The 13,137-nt window shown below is 35.2% G+C and overlaps 2 protein-coding genes across 2 annotated transcripts; one reads left to right on the plus strand and one right to left on the minus strand.

The window, feature by feature from the left end:
* Positions 1-4,864: 4,864 nt before the first annotated feature.
* Positions 4,865-8,600, plus strand: LOC112796861 (pre-rRNA-processing protein esf1). The gene is made up of 7 exons (XM_025839521.3): positions 4,865-5,559; positions 5,824-5,895; positions 6,023-6,246; positions 6,406-6,568; positions 6,682-6,810; positions 7,028-7,722; positions 8,068-8,600. The coding sequence occupies exons 1-7, from the start codon at positions 5,041-5,043 to the stop codon at positions 8,351-8,353; spliced, it is 2,088 nt and encodes a 695-aa protein (XP_025695306.1). The 5' UTR covers positions 4,865-5,040; the 3' UTR covers positions 8,354-8,600.
* Positions 8,601-8,941: 341 nt separating this feature from the next.
* LOC112796871 (aspartyl protease family protein 1) lies at positions 8,942-12,828 on the minus strand. Its single transcript, XM_025839533.3, has 10 exons — positions 12,167-12,828; positions 11,539-11,674; positions 10,950-11,182; positions 10,581-10,805; positions 10,345-10,480; positions 10,177-10,256; positions 9,990-10,086; positions 9,833-9,890; positions 9,634-9,705; positions 8,942-9,535 (listed from the first exon to the last, which is right to left on the minus strand). The coding sequence occupies exons 1-10, from the start codon at positions 12,457-12,459 to the stop codon at positions 9,348-9,350; spliced, it is 1,518 nt and encodes a 505-aa protein (XP_025695318.1). The 5' UTR covers positions 12,460-12,828; the 3' UTR covers positions 8,942-9,347.
* Positions 12,829-13,137: the final 309 nt, after the last annotated feature.

Genomic DNA, 13,137 nt, shown 5'->3' on the forward strand with positions numbered 1-13,137 from the left:
GAGTTACTAGGGAATTGAAATTTGAAAGCATAGACCTAAGGTGTACCCAAGGGCCAAGGGTAGCATGAATAATGGTGCCCTTAGGTGGAGCCTTTATCATGACCACCATCTCTTATCTCAATTTTTTTATTAATATATTTTTTAATTTTTAATTATAGTTTATTTTGTTTTATTTATTCACATATAATTTAATTTCAACCCACAAGAAATGTAAGAGATAAATTGGTGAAAAGTGAAAATTGAGCAAAATTATCTAAAACTATAATCTTTGTGATAAACCCTTGTGGTGACAAGATTGAAATTATAAAGAAGAAAAAAATTAAAATTATAATTTTAAAGAGAAGGGAGAGAGAGAAGTTGACATAAATAAAGTAAGTTAAATATTTTTTATGATTTTTTAAGTGATATTAAGTCTATTTTATAAAAAAATTTTGTTCATATTTTAAGTTTATTTGATAAATACACTCTTACATAAATCAAAGACAGTCCAATTTTATAAATTTATAAGTGCTAATAATTTTTATATTTAATTTATTTTATAATAGTGTGATAATAGCCAATATATTTGTTGGTGAATTTAACTATTACTATATTATTTATGATCAAATTCAGTATTTATGTCTGATTTATTGAAGAAAGTAGATTATTAAAACCAATTAATAACTATTTTAGAGTTAATCTAATTAACACTACATTAAAAAAAATCAAACAATGCATAATATATTACTTTTTTATTAATCAAATTATTGTAATTCAAATTAATTAAAAAAAATTTAAAATTATAATTTCAATCTTATCACGTGCATGGCAAGATAATAGTTTTACACGGATAATTACACTTAAAAACTAGGGCTGGCAATGGGTAGAGTAGGGTAGGGTAGGGTAGGGTTTGGAGCCTACCCTAACCCTACCCGCGGGTTGAAAATTTCATTAAAACTCTATCATACTTTATTCGTGGGTTGGAAATCTCTCAACCCTAACCCTACCCGCGCCTTAAAGTTCTAAACCCTACCCTACCCGAAGAAATATCAAATTTTTTCAAAGTAAATATAAAATTCAATCATTTCAAAATTTATATATATTAATAACATAAAAAATAAAAGCATAACACTCTAAATTACTAAATTAATTAAGTAGTTTAGTGGTTGTTCACTCATTGTAAGTCATTACATAAGAAAAGTTGTGGGTTCAACTTTCACTTCCTTCACTATATACCCAATTTTTATAAAATATGTGTTATATATATGAGGTGCGGGTAGGGTAGGATAGGGTACACCCTAAACCCGTACTCTACCCTATCCGCAGGCATACCCGGACCGTACCATATCCTACCCGCAGCGGGTCGGATAGCCTACCCTAACCGAACGGGTTGGACTGAGTTGGATACTCGCGGGTAGAGTATGAATTGCCAGTCTTATTGAAAACTATAATCTTATCTAACCCATTTCTAAAAACGGGCCTGCTACATATACAAGCAATAAGGCCTTACAAGTGGTACAAGCCCCCAACCCACAAATATTCCACACGCGCACTAATTATATTGAATGGAGCGTAACATTCACGCGCTCCCACTCAAACTGTTATGCTTCTCTTCGCGTAAACCGCCCCTTAATGGCAGACTCTTCCACTTCTTCCACTTCTCAAAGCCATTCAGAGAAAACGCAACCCTTCCATTTTCGAGCAACATTCGAAACTCAAGATATACAACTCGTCGCTAACATTCGAAAACTCCATCAACACACCATAAAACTCTCGATCAAGAATCTCCAGAGAAAACAAAGCTATAATACTCAAGGTACGTTACATTACCATTCCTGTATATTTTTCAGATTTCGAACTAGGTTCTACTGTTCTTCTATGTTGTTGTACGTTTTACTGTTCTTCTTGCTCTACGTCTCATTTTATAGTTTATAATGTTTTAGGTTTTACTGTTATTCTTGCTTCTATGTTACACTGTTCTTTTTCGTTCTTGTAGGTGTTACTGTTCTTGTTGTTCTAGTTCTCCTGGTAATTGATTTTTGGGGGTATATTCCGTAGTTTATTGGGTGTATATGGAGTAATTTGTTGGGTGTATATGGCATAAAATGTTGGGTGTATATTTCTGAACTGATATACTGTAATAGTCAGCACTTGCATATATTTGCTTGTCCATGGGTGTATATTGCTTGACCTTGTAATGTTGCTTGATATTGATGCATGTTTGAGTGATACCTGACTGATATATATAGGTGTATCTAAATCATATCTATGGGTGTATCTGACTGATATATATGGGTGTATCTGAATCATATCTATGGGTGTATCTTACTGTTATCAATGGGTGTATCTGACTCATATATATGGGTGTATCTTACTGATATCTTTGGGTGTATTTTGCATTTCAGAAAAAATGGCAGCGAGAAACCAACCTGGAAGAAATGTAAGAACAAATATATGTCTTACATGAAATCAGTTTTATATAATAGAAATATATCTAACTATAATTTTATTTTTGTTTACAGCAAACCAAAGACCTTAAGTGTACAACACATCTCTTAAGTGATAAATTCAGAAACATGAGTGAGGAGAAGAAAATAATTGTGAGGGATTTGGGATTCGGTGGCTTGATGCACATCCCGCCGCTAAGGGTGCATCACCAAATTGTCAGATAGATTCTAAGGATATTAACAATGATTAATGTAAATGTTATATAGTTATGTAACAAATTGAACACATGTTGTAAAAATTTTCCAATTATAATCCAGTTTATTATAAAATTTCTTTCAATAATTAACCTCTCTCTATTGTATTCAAAATGTATGAATTACAAGTACTATAATATGAAGGAAAACATCAAACCAAATATACACCCATAACCTGTCATTTTTTACACCCAAAGAAAGTTGAATATACACCCAAAAATCTATCCCCCTGATGCTTTATCCCTAAAATCCTGAACCCTAAACACTTAAAACCTAAACCCTAACCCCTAACCCGTAAACCCTAAAACATAAATCGTAAACCCTAAAACCCTAAACCCTAATACCTAAAACCCTTAAACCGTTGTAAAAAAAACAGTATTTTATAACATGAAAACAAGATTCTGAAGTATATATATGTATATATATGTAAAATGTGAAATACAAGAAAATTCAGAAATACACCCAAAAGAACACTGATTTTACACCCAAAAGAATGCATGCTCTCGCTCCTTTGTGTGCTTCTCATCCCTGTCCAGAAGTGGTGATCCAGATAGATTGGAACCCATATATGACGGTCTTCATAGAGATCTGCAGAATACACCCAAACACAGACTATAAATACACCCGAAAAAAATTAAATTTACACCTCTGCTGCAGATTTTAAACAAACATTACCTGAAAGCCACTTGTTGTCCACAAGACCAAAATTCAGTAGAAAATCATTTCAATTCCTATCAAATGAGTCTTTAAGCACACCCACGCTTCTCGCACTTCTCTCGTAATGTAATTCCTCACATCCTTTTCAATAAAATATAACTCGCGATGACCCCCGGCAGCCGCAATAAATGATTGGTAAGTTTTGCTTAGTCTAATATCAGCCTCCTCGTTATTCTCTATTGTACGACGAATGGACATGCTTAGTTTCCTATGCTGTTTGAGATATTTTAGATTTCTATTTTCCCACTCTGTTACATGTAATCAATTGGTTCTTAATCTCGTTTCCCTTCCTATTTGTGCTCCGAACTCTTGTAGAAAATCCTGCAGTCTTGGCGTAGTTCCTGTAAACTTTTTCAGCATCTTCAAGGGTGGTAAAGGTCATTCCAACCTTGGGAACAAACTGGTCATCAACAACAGAAAGAGGCTGCAGAATATACCATGTCAAAAACTAAAAATACATCCAATCATGTCTAATATAATACACCTAAACCGCAACAACTCAACTAAAATGAAAATAAAAGTCATAAACTGTAAATGCACAAGTTGCAGAATACACAATGTCAAAAACTAGAAACACACCCAATTGTGTCTGATATAATATACCTGAACCACAACAACTCAGTTAAAACAACAGAAAAACCAGTAAACTGTAAATACACCCACACTTCCCTCAAAAATACACCCAAAAAAGTTCTGATCTATACCTGATCGTCTGCTATAAATTCCAGAAAATTAATCAAAACTAATACATTACATTCAATCCGCAGATTTATCTTCATGCATTATTTTGACAGTCAATGTTCACGAATTATTCACCTACACAATGCTATACAAATTACTGCAACAAAATTCATAATAATCTTATGTAAATCAAACTTCAGAAACTTCGTTAGATTCAAATTCATAGTCCACTTCGCCTGAATTCAACTGACAATCTGAGGTTGAATCATCCATTATCTTCAAAACGAATTCAAACTTTGATTTCAGAAAATGAAAAATCAAATAGAAAATGAAGCTGGAGTTACAGAGAGAGGAACTAACATAAATGACGAAGAAGAAACGAGTGAGAAAGGAGAGGAAAAGAACGATCATAGAAACCAGGGAAAGCTTCGCGAGAAGAAGAACGAGTAAATCTGCAAATAACGAAAATGAAGAAGGAAACAAATCTTTTAAATTTGGTAGTTAAATATACGCAGGATCCCTATATAGCGCGTGTATACAATGTAACCCTTGGAGCATGTTTTGGAGTTTTATTTGTTAATGAACTTGTAAACCATACAAGTCATTAGGGCTTGTATGCAGAACTTTTCTGTTCTAAAAATTATCTAAGAATGTGTAACTGGCCAATAAATTATTATATGTGGTGACATTTATTTAAGTGGACAAGGGAGCTTAGGACCGATCAACTTGGGTCGGTTAAAAAAAAATAGAAAAACAAAATAACGAAAAGAAGTGTTTGTTAGTTGGACTTGGCCCGAAGCAAAAAACCCGAGTCCACAATTCAAAAAACTTGGCTAAAACCCTAACGACTAACGAAACGTTTTTCATTTATAATCAAAACCCTCTTTTTTATTCCCTCTGCTGTTGCGCCCTGCAAACTCCAGTACCGCCACGAAGCGACGTCGTTGGATTCAAGCACAGAATGGGATCCAAAAACAATGTTAAGAAGAACAAGAGCAAGAAGAAGAAGGACAACAGCGAGAAGCACAATTCCAACAACGATTTTGATGAGAAGAACAATAACAACAACGATGGAAGCAATAATGTCATCAGCGACCCTAGATTCTCGTCGCTTCACACCGATCCTCGGTTCCGCGAAGACGCGCCAAAACACAAAACCAAGGTGGCTATCGATTCGCGATTCGACCGAATGTTTACAGATAAGAGCTTCCGGCCCAGTGAAGCCCCCGTTGACAAGAGGGGCAGGCCCAAGAAGGGCCCACCTTCCACTCACGCTTCTCTGAGACACTACTATAAAGAAGAAGAAGAAGAAGAAGAAGAAGAAGAAGAAGAAGAAGAAGGAGGAGGGACTGAGTCGGAATCGGCTGAGTCGGAAGAGGGGAGTGAATCGGAGTCTGATGCCGATACGGATACGGATACAGATGCAGATGAGGAAGGTGCTGACGTGGAGGCTTACGATGAGGAAGAATCTGAAGTGAAGGTAATGATTCTGCAACGGTTAAATAGCAGCTGTTTAAGCTCAGTTTGGTTAAAATTGAAAAGATCTCTAGATGAGAAAAAAATGATTTTTTTTCTATTTTCTCAATAATTGGGATAGGATATTAGCAAACAGAATTTAAGGTGTGATTGAATGAGCTTGTTTTGAGCTCGTTAAGCTTGTTATTCGTCGGAATCATTTGAAAAATTTGGGATGTTTTTGCTTCTTAATTGAGTTTGTGATGATGATTGTGTGTTGTATCGACAGGAAGAGGTGCCGGCGATTGAGCAAGAGACACATAGGCTTGCTGTTGTTAACATGGACTGGAGGTATGTTAAGGTGCGTAATTCATCAAGTTTGATAATGTGCTTCAAGCAAGCTTTTATTTGGTTGGTTATTTGGATATATTGTAGATTTTTCTGAATTTTTTAGGGTTCAATATTGGATTATTTTGTTGTCATTGTAGGCTGTTGACTTGTATGTGTTATTAAGTTCGTTTGTCCCATCTAATGGAATGATCGAATCGGTAGCTGTCTATCCGTCTGAGTTTGGTCTCCAGCGTATGAAAGAGGAGGAAGTTCATGGCCCCATTGGTCTATTTGATGATGAAAAGGAAAACAGTGACGATGACAGCGATGATGATGATATTTACAATGAGAAGCTGCGTGAATATGAGAAGAGCAGGATGAGGTAAATATGGCTTGTGTTAAGGACATCTTGGCTTCGCATAGAAGAAAAGCTGCTGATTTTAATTTCCACCTTCGATTAAATATGGCTTTAAATAGTGATTTTATTGGTCTTACTGTGAGTACTATTATGTACCTTGGTTGGTTCTTTCTGGTACTCCAGGTACTATTTTGCCGTGGTGGAATGTGATTCGGTTGCCACAGCAGATCATATTTACAAAGAATGTGATGGTCTTGAGTTCATACAATCATCTAATGCACTTGACTTGAGATTTATTCCTGATGACATGGAATTCAAGCACCCACCTCGGGATGTTGCTACAGAGGTATTTAGCATTTGATGATAGTCTGCCTGTCACTATGTTATAGCTTTGAATTAGAATTTAGAAAAATCACACCTTGAAACAAATAGGTAGTTATTGATTCTTTTTCTGATTAGGCACCTGCAAACTATGAGTGCAAAGATTTCTATTCTCGAGCACTTCAACACAGTAAAGTTAATCTATCTTGGGATGAGGATGAACCTCTCCGTGCGAAGACCTTGAAACGGAAATTCAATGATGAACAGGTCGGTGTAATTTGTCTTAACTTTACTGTAATTAGTACAGCTTCTTTTATGCCTTTACCTTTTATCTTGTACACTTATGTTTATATTGTTATGTATCTTCATGTCAAGGGAGAGAAATTGAAAAGATCCTTTTCTTCATGTATATAGTTTTATATTATTTATATAACTTGCTTTATAAGGAACCTGATTTTTCCTTTTCTTCTGTTCTCTTTAACAGCTGGCCCAGTTGGAATTGAATGAATTTTTGAACACTGATGAGAGTGCAAGTGATGATGATGAAGAAGATAACAATGAGACAAAGGATCAAGTTGATAAAAAGGCAAAAAAACGAGAAAAATACCGTTCTTTACTCCAAGCTGGTGATGGTTCAGAAGGAGATAGTGAAGAGGATGGTCCCCAGGATATGGAGGTCACCTTCAATACGGGGTTAGAAGATATAAGCAAACATATTATGGAAAAGAAGGATAAACAATCAGAAACAGTTTGGGAAGCGTATCTGAGGAAAAGGCGTGAGAAAAAGAGGGCCAGGAAAAACAAATCTCAGTTTTCATCAGATGATGATAGTAGTGATGATTCTGATCAGGAAGCTGCTGAAGATGCAGATGATTTCTTTGTTGAGGAGCCTGCTGTAAAGAAGAAGGCAAAAACTAAAAATGAAGAGAATAAGAACCAAAATATTGATGGAGCTGACAAAGCAAGCAAAGAAGAGCTTGAATTATTACTTGCTGATGACAATGGAACTGATGCTGGCCCTAGGGGATATAATCTCAAGTTCAAAAAAGGAAAGGGCAAAAAGAAGGATAATGCCATTGATGAGGCTAAAATACCAAGCAGTACTTATGATGATCCGCGTTTTGCATCTCTTTTCTCTCCTGACTATGTAATTGATCCAACTGACCCACAATTTAAGAGGTATTTCCTGTGCTGCTCCTGTTTCTCGACTTTCTTATTACCATGTTATTTTAGATATGTATCTCCTCACATGCAGCTAGCAACCAGTCTCATATCTAACAGATTAGCAATTTCTAGTTTTAACTTTTAATGATGCTATGATGAGTCTTGTTCCTGACTGGTTGATCTAATGATCTGGTTCTAATAGCTGCATGTAACTTTGATGACATTAGTTATAGTTGCCAAGATTGGTATGTCCTAAATCTCCTAGATGGGACTATCCAAAATTCGAGACGCTTTGTATCTGTTGTTCACTTAAACGATTTATTTACTTTTTTTCTCAAGTATAACCGCGGGTGTTTGCAGGAGTGCGGCATATGTCAGGCAACTAGCACAGAAGCAGCAGAAGGGTAGTTCGGAAATATCAGCGGAAAGGGAGAATGCGAAGCCTCCTAGAGGAGCACAGTTGTCCTCTGAAGATTCTGGCATGGCGAAGAAGGGTGAGGAAGAAGGATCAGATGTTTTGAGAACAAAGAAAGATAAGCACGAGTTGTCATCTTTAGTGAAATCGATTAAGATGAAATCAAAGCAAGTTAAATTGCCCTCAGATGATAAGACAAGGAAAGATGGAAAATTGCGAAAGAGACATTAGTTTCTCAACCTTGTTCAATCCATAAACTTGGAAGAATGAGATCATTCAAAATGCTATACAATCTTTAAGGACTAAAGGTTAAGATAGTTCAATCTTTTGCCAAGAACCTTCTGATTGGTTATTTAATAGATCCATTTGAAATTTTGAATCCACATAATAATTATGGTGCTGATTCATTTTTTTGTTGTACAAGTTAACTACATATACCAATTTGTATTGAATGCAGACCCAAATCTTGTTCTTGGTATACTTGAGAATATTATTCCACTTGAACACTTGCAAAATAGGACAGTAGTAATTATTAACCCACTCCTCGAGTTTAACCAAGTGTATCAAGATATATTAACTCTAAAATTTAATCATCTTTTGTTCTATCTCGGTTCTGTTCTGTTTTTAATAAACCCCAAACAGAATAATGAGGTCATATTTCGTTCACTTAATACTCATTCAATAAGATTATATTTACTAGATTAATCACATGTTGCATCAAAACAAACTTAACCATAACAGATTATTAGTGCAAAAAATGTTATATTATCAGTTGTAAATTATAATTACCAAGATATTGTGGCATATCATAGAGTATCATTAATTTAAACAAGTTGTAAGGCTTTTTATTATAGATACAAATCTGTTCAAGATGTTTCTGCTCTCCATCAACTTTATTAAGATCATGCTTCAATGCAAGGTTTTAATCCATCAAATAAAAAAGTCCAAGCCAGAGTGAAAAAACATCTCAACAGTGTTAAGAGGGGGAAAAGAGCCATCAAACTGACCCCTGATGTGTAATAAAGAATAATATAAGGGAAATTTCTATAAGACTACAACTATGCTGTGTAATGAATGCACTATATACAGAACCATAATAAAATTAATGCTATAAAAGAAAAATGGAAGCAATATGGCTCCTAGTGTGGTCAACTAAAAATAAAATCGCCTATAAATTTGAATAATACTCATGGAATGAACATGAAGAATGCAAAAAAAAAATTGTCTAAAGTAGAAATAGTACAATCATAAGTGCAAAAATAGGTTTGATCCTGGACGAGCGACTAGGCGAAAGCTTCCCAGAATTTCTCAATGGGTCCGATGTAACTGTCGGATTGGCGGCCTCAGCAGGAGAAATAGCAGGAGAGTGTGATTTGTTAGCAGGTAATGTACTGGTGAGTACATCATCATAACCTGAGAAGATCATATTCTATTGTTTAGTAAAACTTAATGAGAAGAAGAATCACAATATGAACAAAATTTAATGTAGAAAAGAGGTGGAATGTACTCACAATTGGATTGCTTCCAACCAAGATTCATGTTATCGCGATCAAAGACAATACGGTAACCGGTCATAAAGTTTTCTGCACGAAGATAAATAGAATGAATGCTTCAGCAATGATTTAATGGAAGCCTTACTGAAATTGACTACCATATATTTGATTTACTCAAGTAAGAAAGAAGAAGATAAACTTTGAAATAGATACTTACGTCCAATAATATTTACAGTGTTGCTTTTCACGATCGCCAAACAAATCATTTCTGCAATCTGTGGATATATAACAAAGAGAGGTGGTGGTTAAGATTTAAGAAAGCTGAGAATACTTAGAAATTGCAAAACAAGAATATTGAAACCAAATGTTCTCACCCCATTAGAAACTGTTATTGTTGGTTCCATGACAGGATAATCATCTCCACCTTTCATCGTTAGATTCAATTCCGGAACTTCAACTGACTGGTTCGGACTGCACGTAAAGTCAAAATCAGTGTTTGATTGCTTAAAATGGGTAGGAAAGGGGTTGAAACTTGAAAGGGTTTCTCTCAAGTGAAATCACCTCGTGTCATAACAGTATTCAAAGGGGAGATCAGAAGTTGATTGAGATGAATGCCGCGGTGCTTTCATTAGTGAATCGAACTGCAAATATACCAAGAAATCTTAACCCATGCAACATGAAAATTCAGGCGCCATCTTAAAATAAAGAACATGCAATGTAGACAATTACCTTTTCAGCAATTTGTGAATAAGCCGGGTCGTTTAGGTATGTATATGAGGTGCCAGAGTCAAAAATTGCATAGAACTCAACATCAGCAGCATTCCCTCCCAAAATGATTTGGGTAATGGTGATGTTATAAGTTGGACTGGAAACAAGAACGGGATTGAATGAGCACTAATCAAATTTCATTTGCATATTTCAGGGTGCAAGTTACAATTTATTGTTTAAATTAGAAAGAGACGTACTGTGATGCCCCGACAGTGAATGGAGTTTTTCCTTGGTCTGAGCTGCCGCTATCCCCAAACGTGATCTTTCCAAAACCATCAGATCCAAAACACATTGAAAATGAATTCGAAGTAAGGCCTTGTTTGGCTAGAACACTAGGAACAGACATGTTCTCCATACCAAGTCCAAATAGACCATTTGGAGCTGCCCCATTTAGAAATGTACCGGTCTCAATTTGGCCACAACTGCAATACATAGGATGGCACATACTATATGTTAATGTTAAGAAGATTCAACCTTGAAGGATGTTGGTAAAGGAGAAACAAACAGAAGATATGCCTTCACACGCAAAGAGATTAAAATTTCTGAGGAAGTTCTTAGAATTATACCCTAAAGTAATTCGTGCATTAGCATCCTTTGTTTGATCATCGTCTGTAATCAAATGCAACACATCCTCTACCAAGAATCCTTTAGATGAAGTATCAGCCGAAAGATAGTCAACTTGATATTGACAACTGCTGCTAGAGGAAGAACATTGTTTTTGTTCACCACACAAGCTGCTATTGCATAGAACTTTCTTGCTAGTGGAAGACTGATCAATATCATAGATGTTAAAATCAATCTGCAAGAAGAAAAAAAGTAAACCATCAAATTCAAACCTACCTATCCAACAAATTGAATCCAATACTAACCATCAAGATAATCCATTAACCTATTATTTGCAAATTTAAGTTTCATACCACTCTTCAATTTTACCAAGCCAAACATACTAGTAACATAAAACATTTCTCAAGTAAACCATTAATTTAGCTCCCGAAATAACTAAACAAACTTGTGATCTCAATTTCATTTCTGTTAATACTTAATAGTAATGGCTATGTGAATTCTACGAAATTTGTCAACAGAAAAGCATTTCTCGGGTATACAATTATTCTAGAGCATGATCTTAACCAGAAAAGAGAGTATGTGTATATGTACCTTTCCATTTTGTGTCTCTATACCCCTCACACAACTGCTACAATTACAAGGTACCCAGAATAAATCACTACCGGTATCCAATGCCACCAGAAACCAAAGAGGTGGTGTTCCAACAGAAACATTGGCAAAATGCAAACTGAAATCCAAAACAATGAGAAGAAGTTATTACTTATTAATACACAGACACACAGCAACATAAAGTATACCTCACAAAACCCATCATAGAGTTATTATTTTTTAGAGAAAAAAACAACTGACTGAAGATAGGTAAAGTTTAAAAAGATAAAGATTCATATGCAACTAGCAACAATTTTCATCAAAAAAAGAAACAAAAGGAAAACATTTTTGAAACCGCAAAGTGTGTTAAAAAAGTCAGAATCTTCAAGCATGATATGGTTTTACCAATGGATCAAATCAAATACAATTTCTTCCCCTGAAACAAAGAAAAAACACAGCATATTCTTCTACAGTCAAAACTTCGATTCTGATTTCAAAAAACAAAATTCTCTATCTTTTCCTTAAAAAAATCAAATTTTGTTCAGCTCTCTTACTAATTCCTCAATTATCATAAACAAAAGGAGTAAAAATCAAATTAGCAAGTAGGGGTGAGTGAGGAATTTTGTCATACGATCCAAAAGCAGGAATGTCAACAGTATCATTGCCGGCGGCGAAGGTGAGAGGCGGCTTTCGATCTCCGGCGGCGAGTCTCCGGCCATGAAAAAGTCGATCCCTGTGAGCCATAGCAGCATAGTACTGAGGAGTTCCAATTTGAGGCAATCCTTGAGTTCCCAAAATGCCCTTAACCTGATCCGAAAACCGGTGATGTATGCTGAAGCCGAATGTGGTGTATCCATGGCATCGAGAAAGTAACAAACTCAGCATCGTCATCGACAAAAACAACAGCTTAGAAGAGGAACCCATGGATGAAAGATTGAAGCTTTGAAGTATGGTCTCTGTGAATGAATGAAAAAATGAATGAAGATATGATTTTGCTTTGCGGGGTGTGAGAATTGAAGAGTGTGTGTGTGTGTTAATTGAAGTATGAAAGGTTGAGTCAGAGAGTCAAAGAAGGGCGGTGTAGTATAACTGAGATGAAAGGGAGAGAAACGCGTATAAGAAGTTGACGTTCGTTGAAACACAGAAATTGTTTTCAGACGAACGAGAGAGAGAGAGAGAGAGAGAGAGAGAGAGAGAGAGAATGAGAGGAGGAGGAGGAAGAAGAAGGTGATGAGAAAGAACGGTGTTTTGGTCGGCTATTACTACTTAATTACTAATTGGTTATGAGATTACAAAAAATTAATCACTAATTATGATATATAGATATCAGATATCACACCATATAAGATATAGAATTATTTTTTACCTACAAATTTTTTTTTTATATAAGTCATATAAGTCATTTATATTTATGCACTTTTATCTTTTTTCTGTATTTTCTTTTATAATTTTTTTCACTCGTTATCGTCATCATCAACATTATCTCTTTCTCCTCCCCATTTTTTTTATTAGAATTTTTTCTCCTCTTTTTTTTTCTCTTTTTCCTCTCCTCTATCATCAATTATTTCATTGTTAAAGATAATAAATAATTCAGATTCGGAT

This window comes from Arachis hypogaea, chromosome 1, assembly GCF_003086295.3.
Source record: "Arachis hypogaea cultivar Tifrunner chromosome 1, arahy.Tifrunner.gnm2.J5K5, whole genome shotgun sequence".
Lineage (NCBI taxonomy): Eukaryota > Viridiplantae > Streptophyta > Magnoliopsida > Fabales > Fabaceae > Arachis > Arachis hypogaea.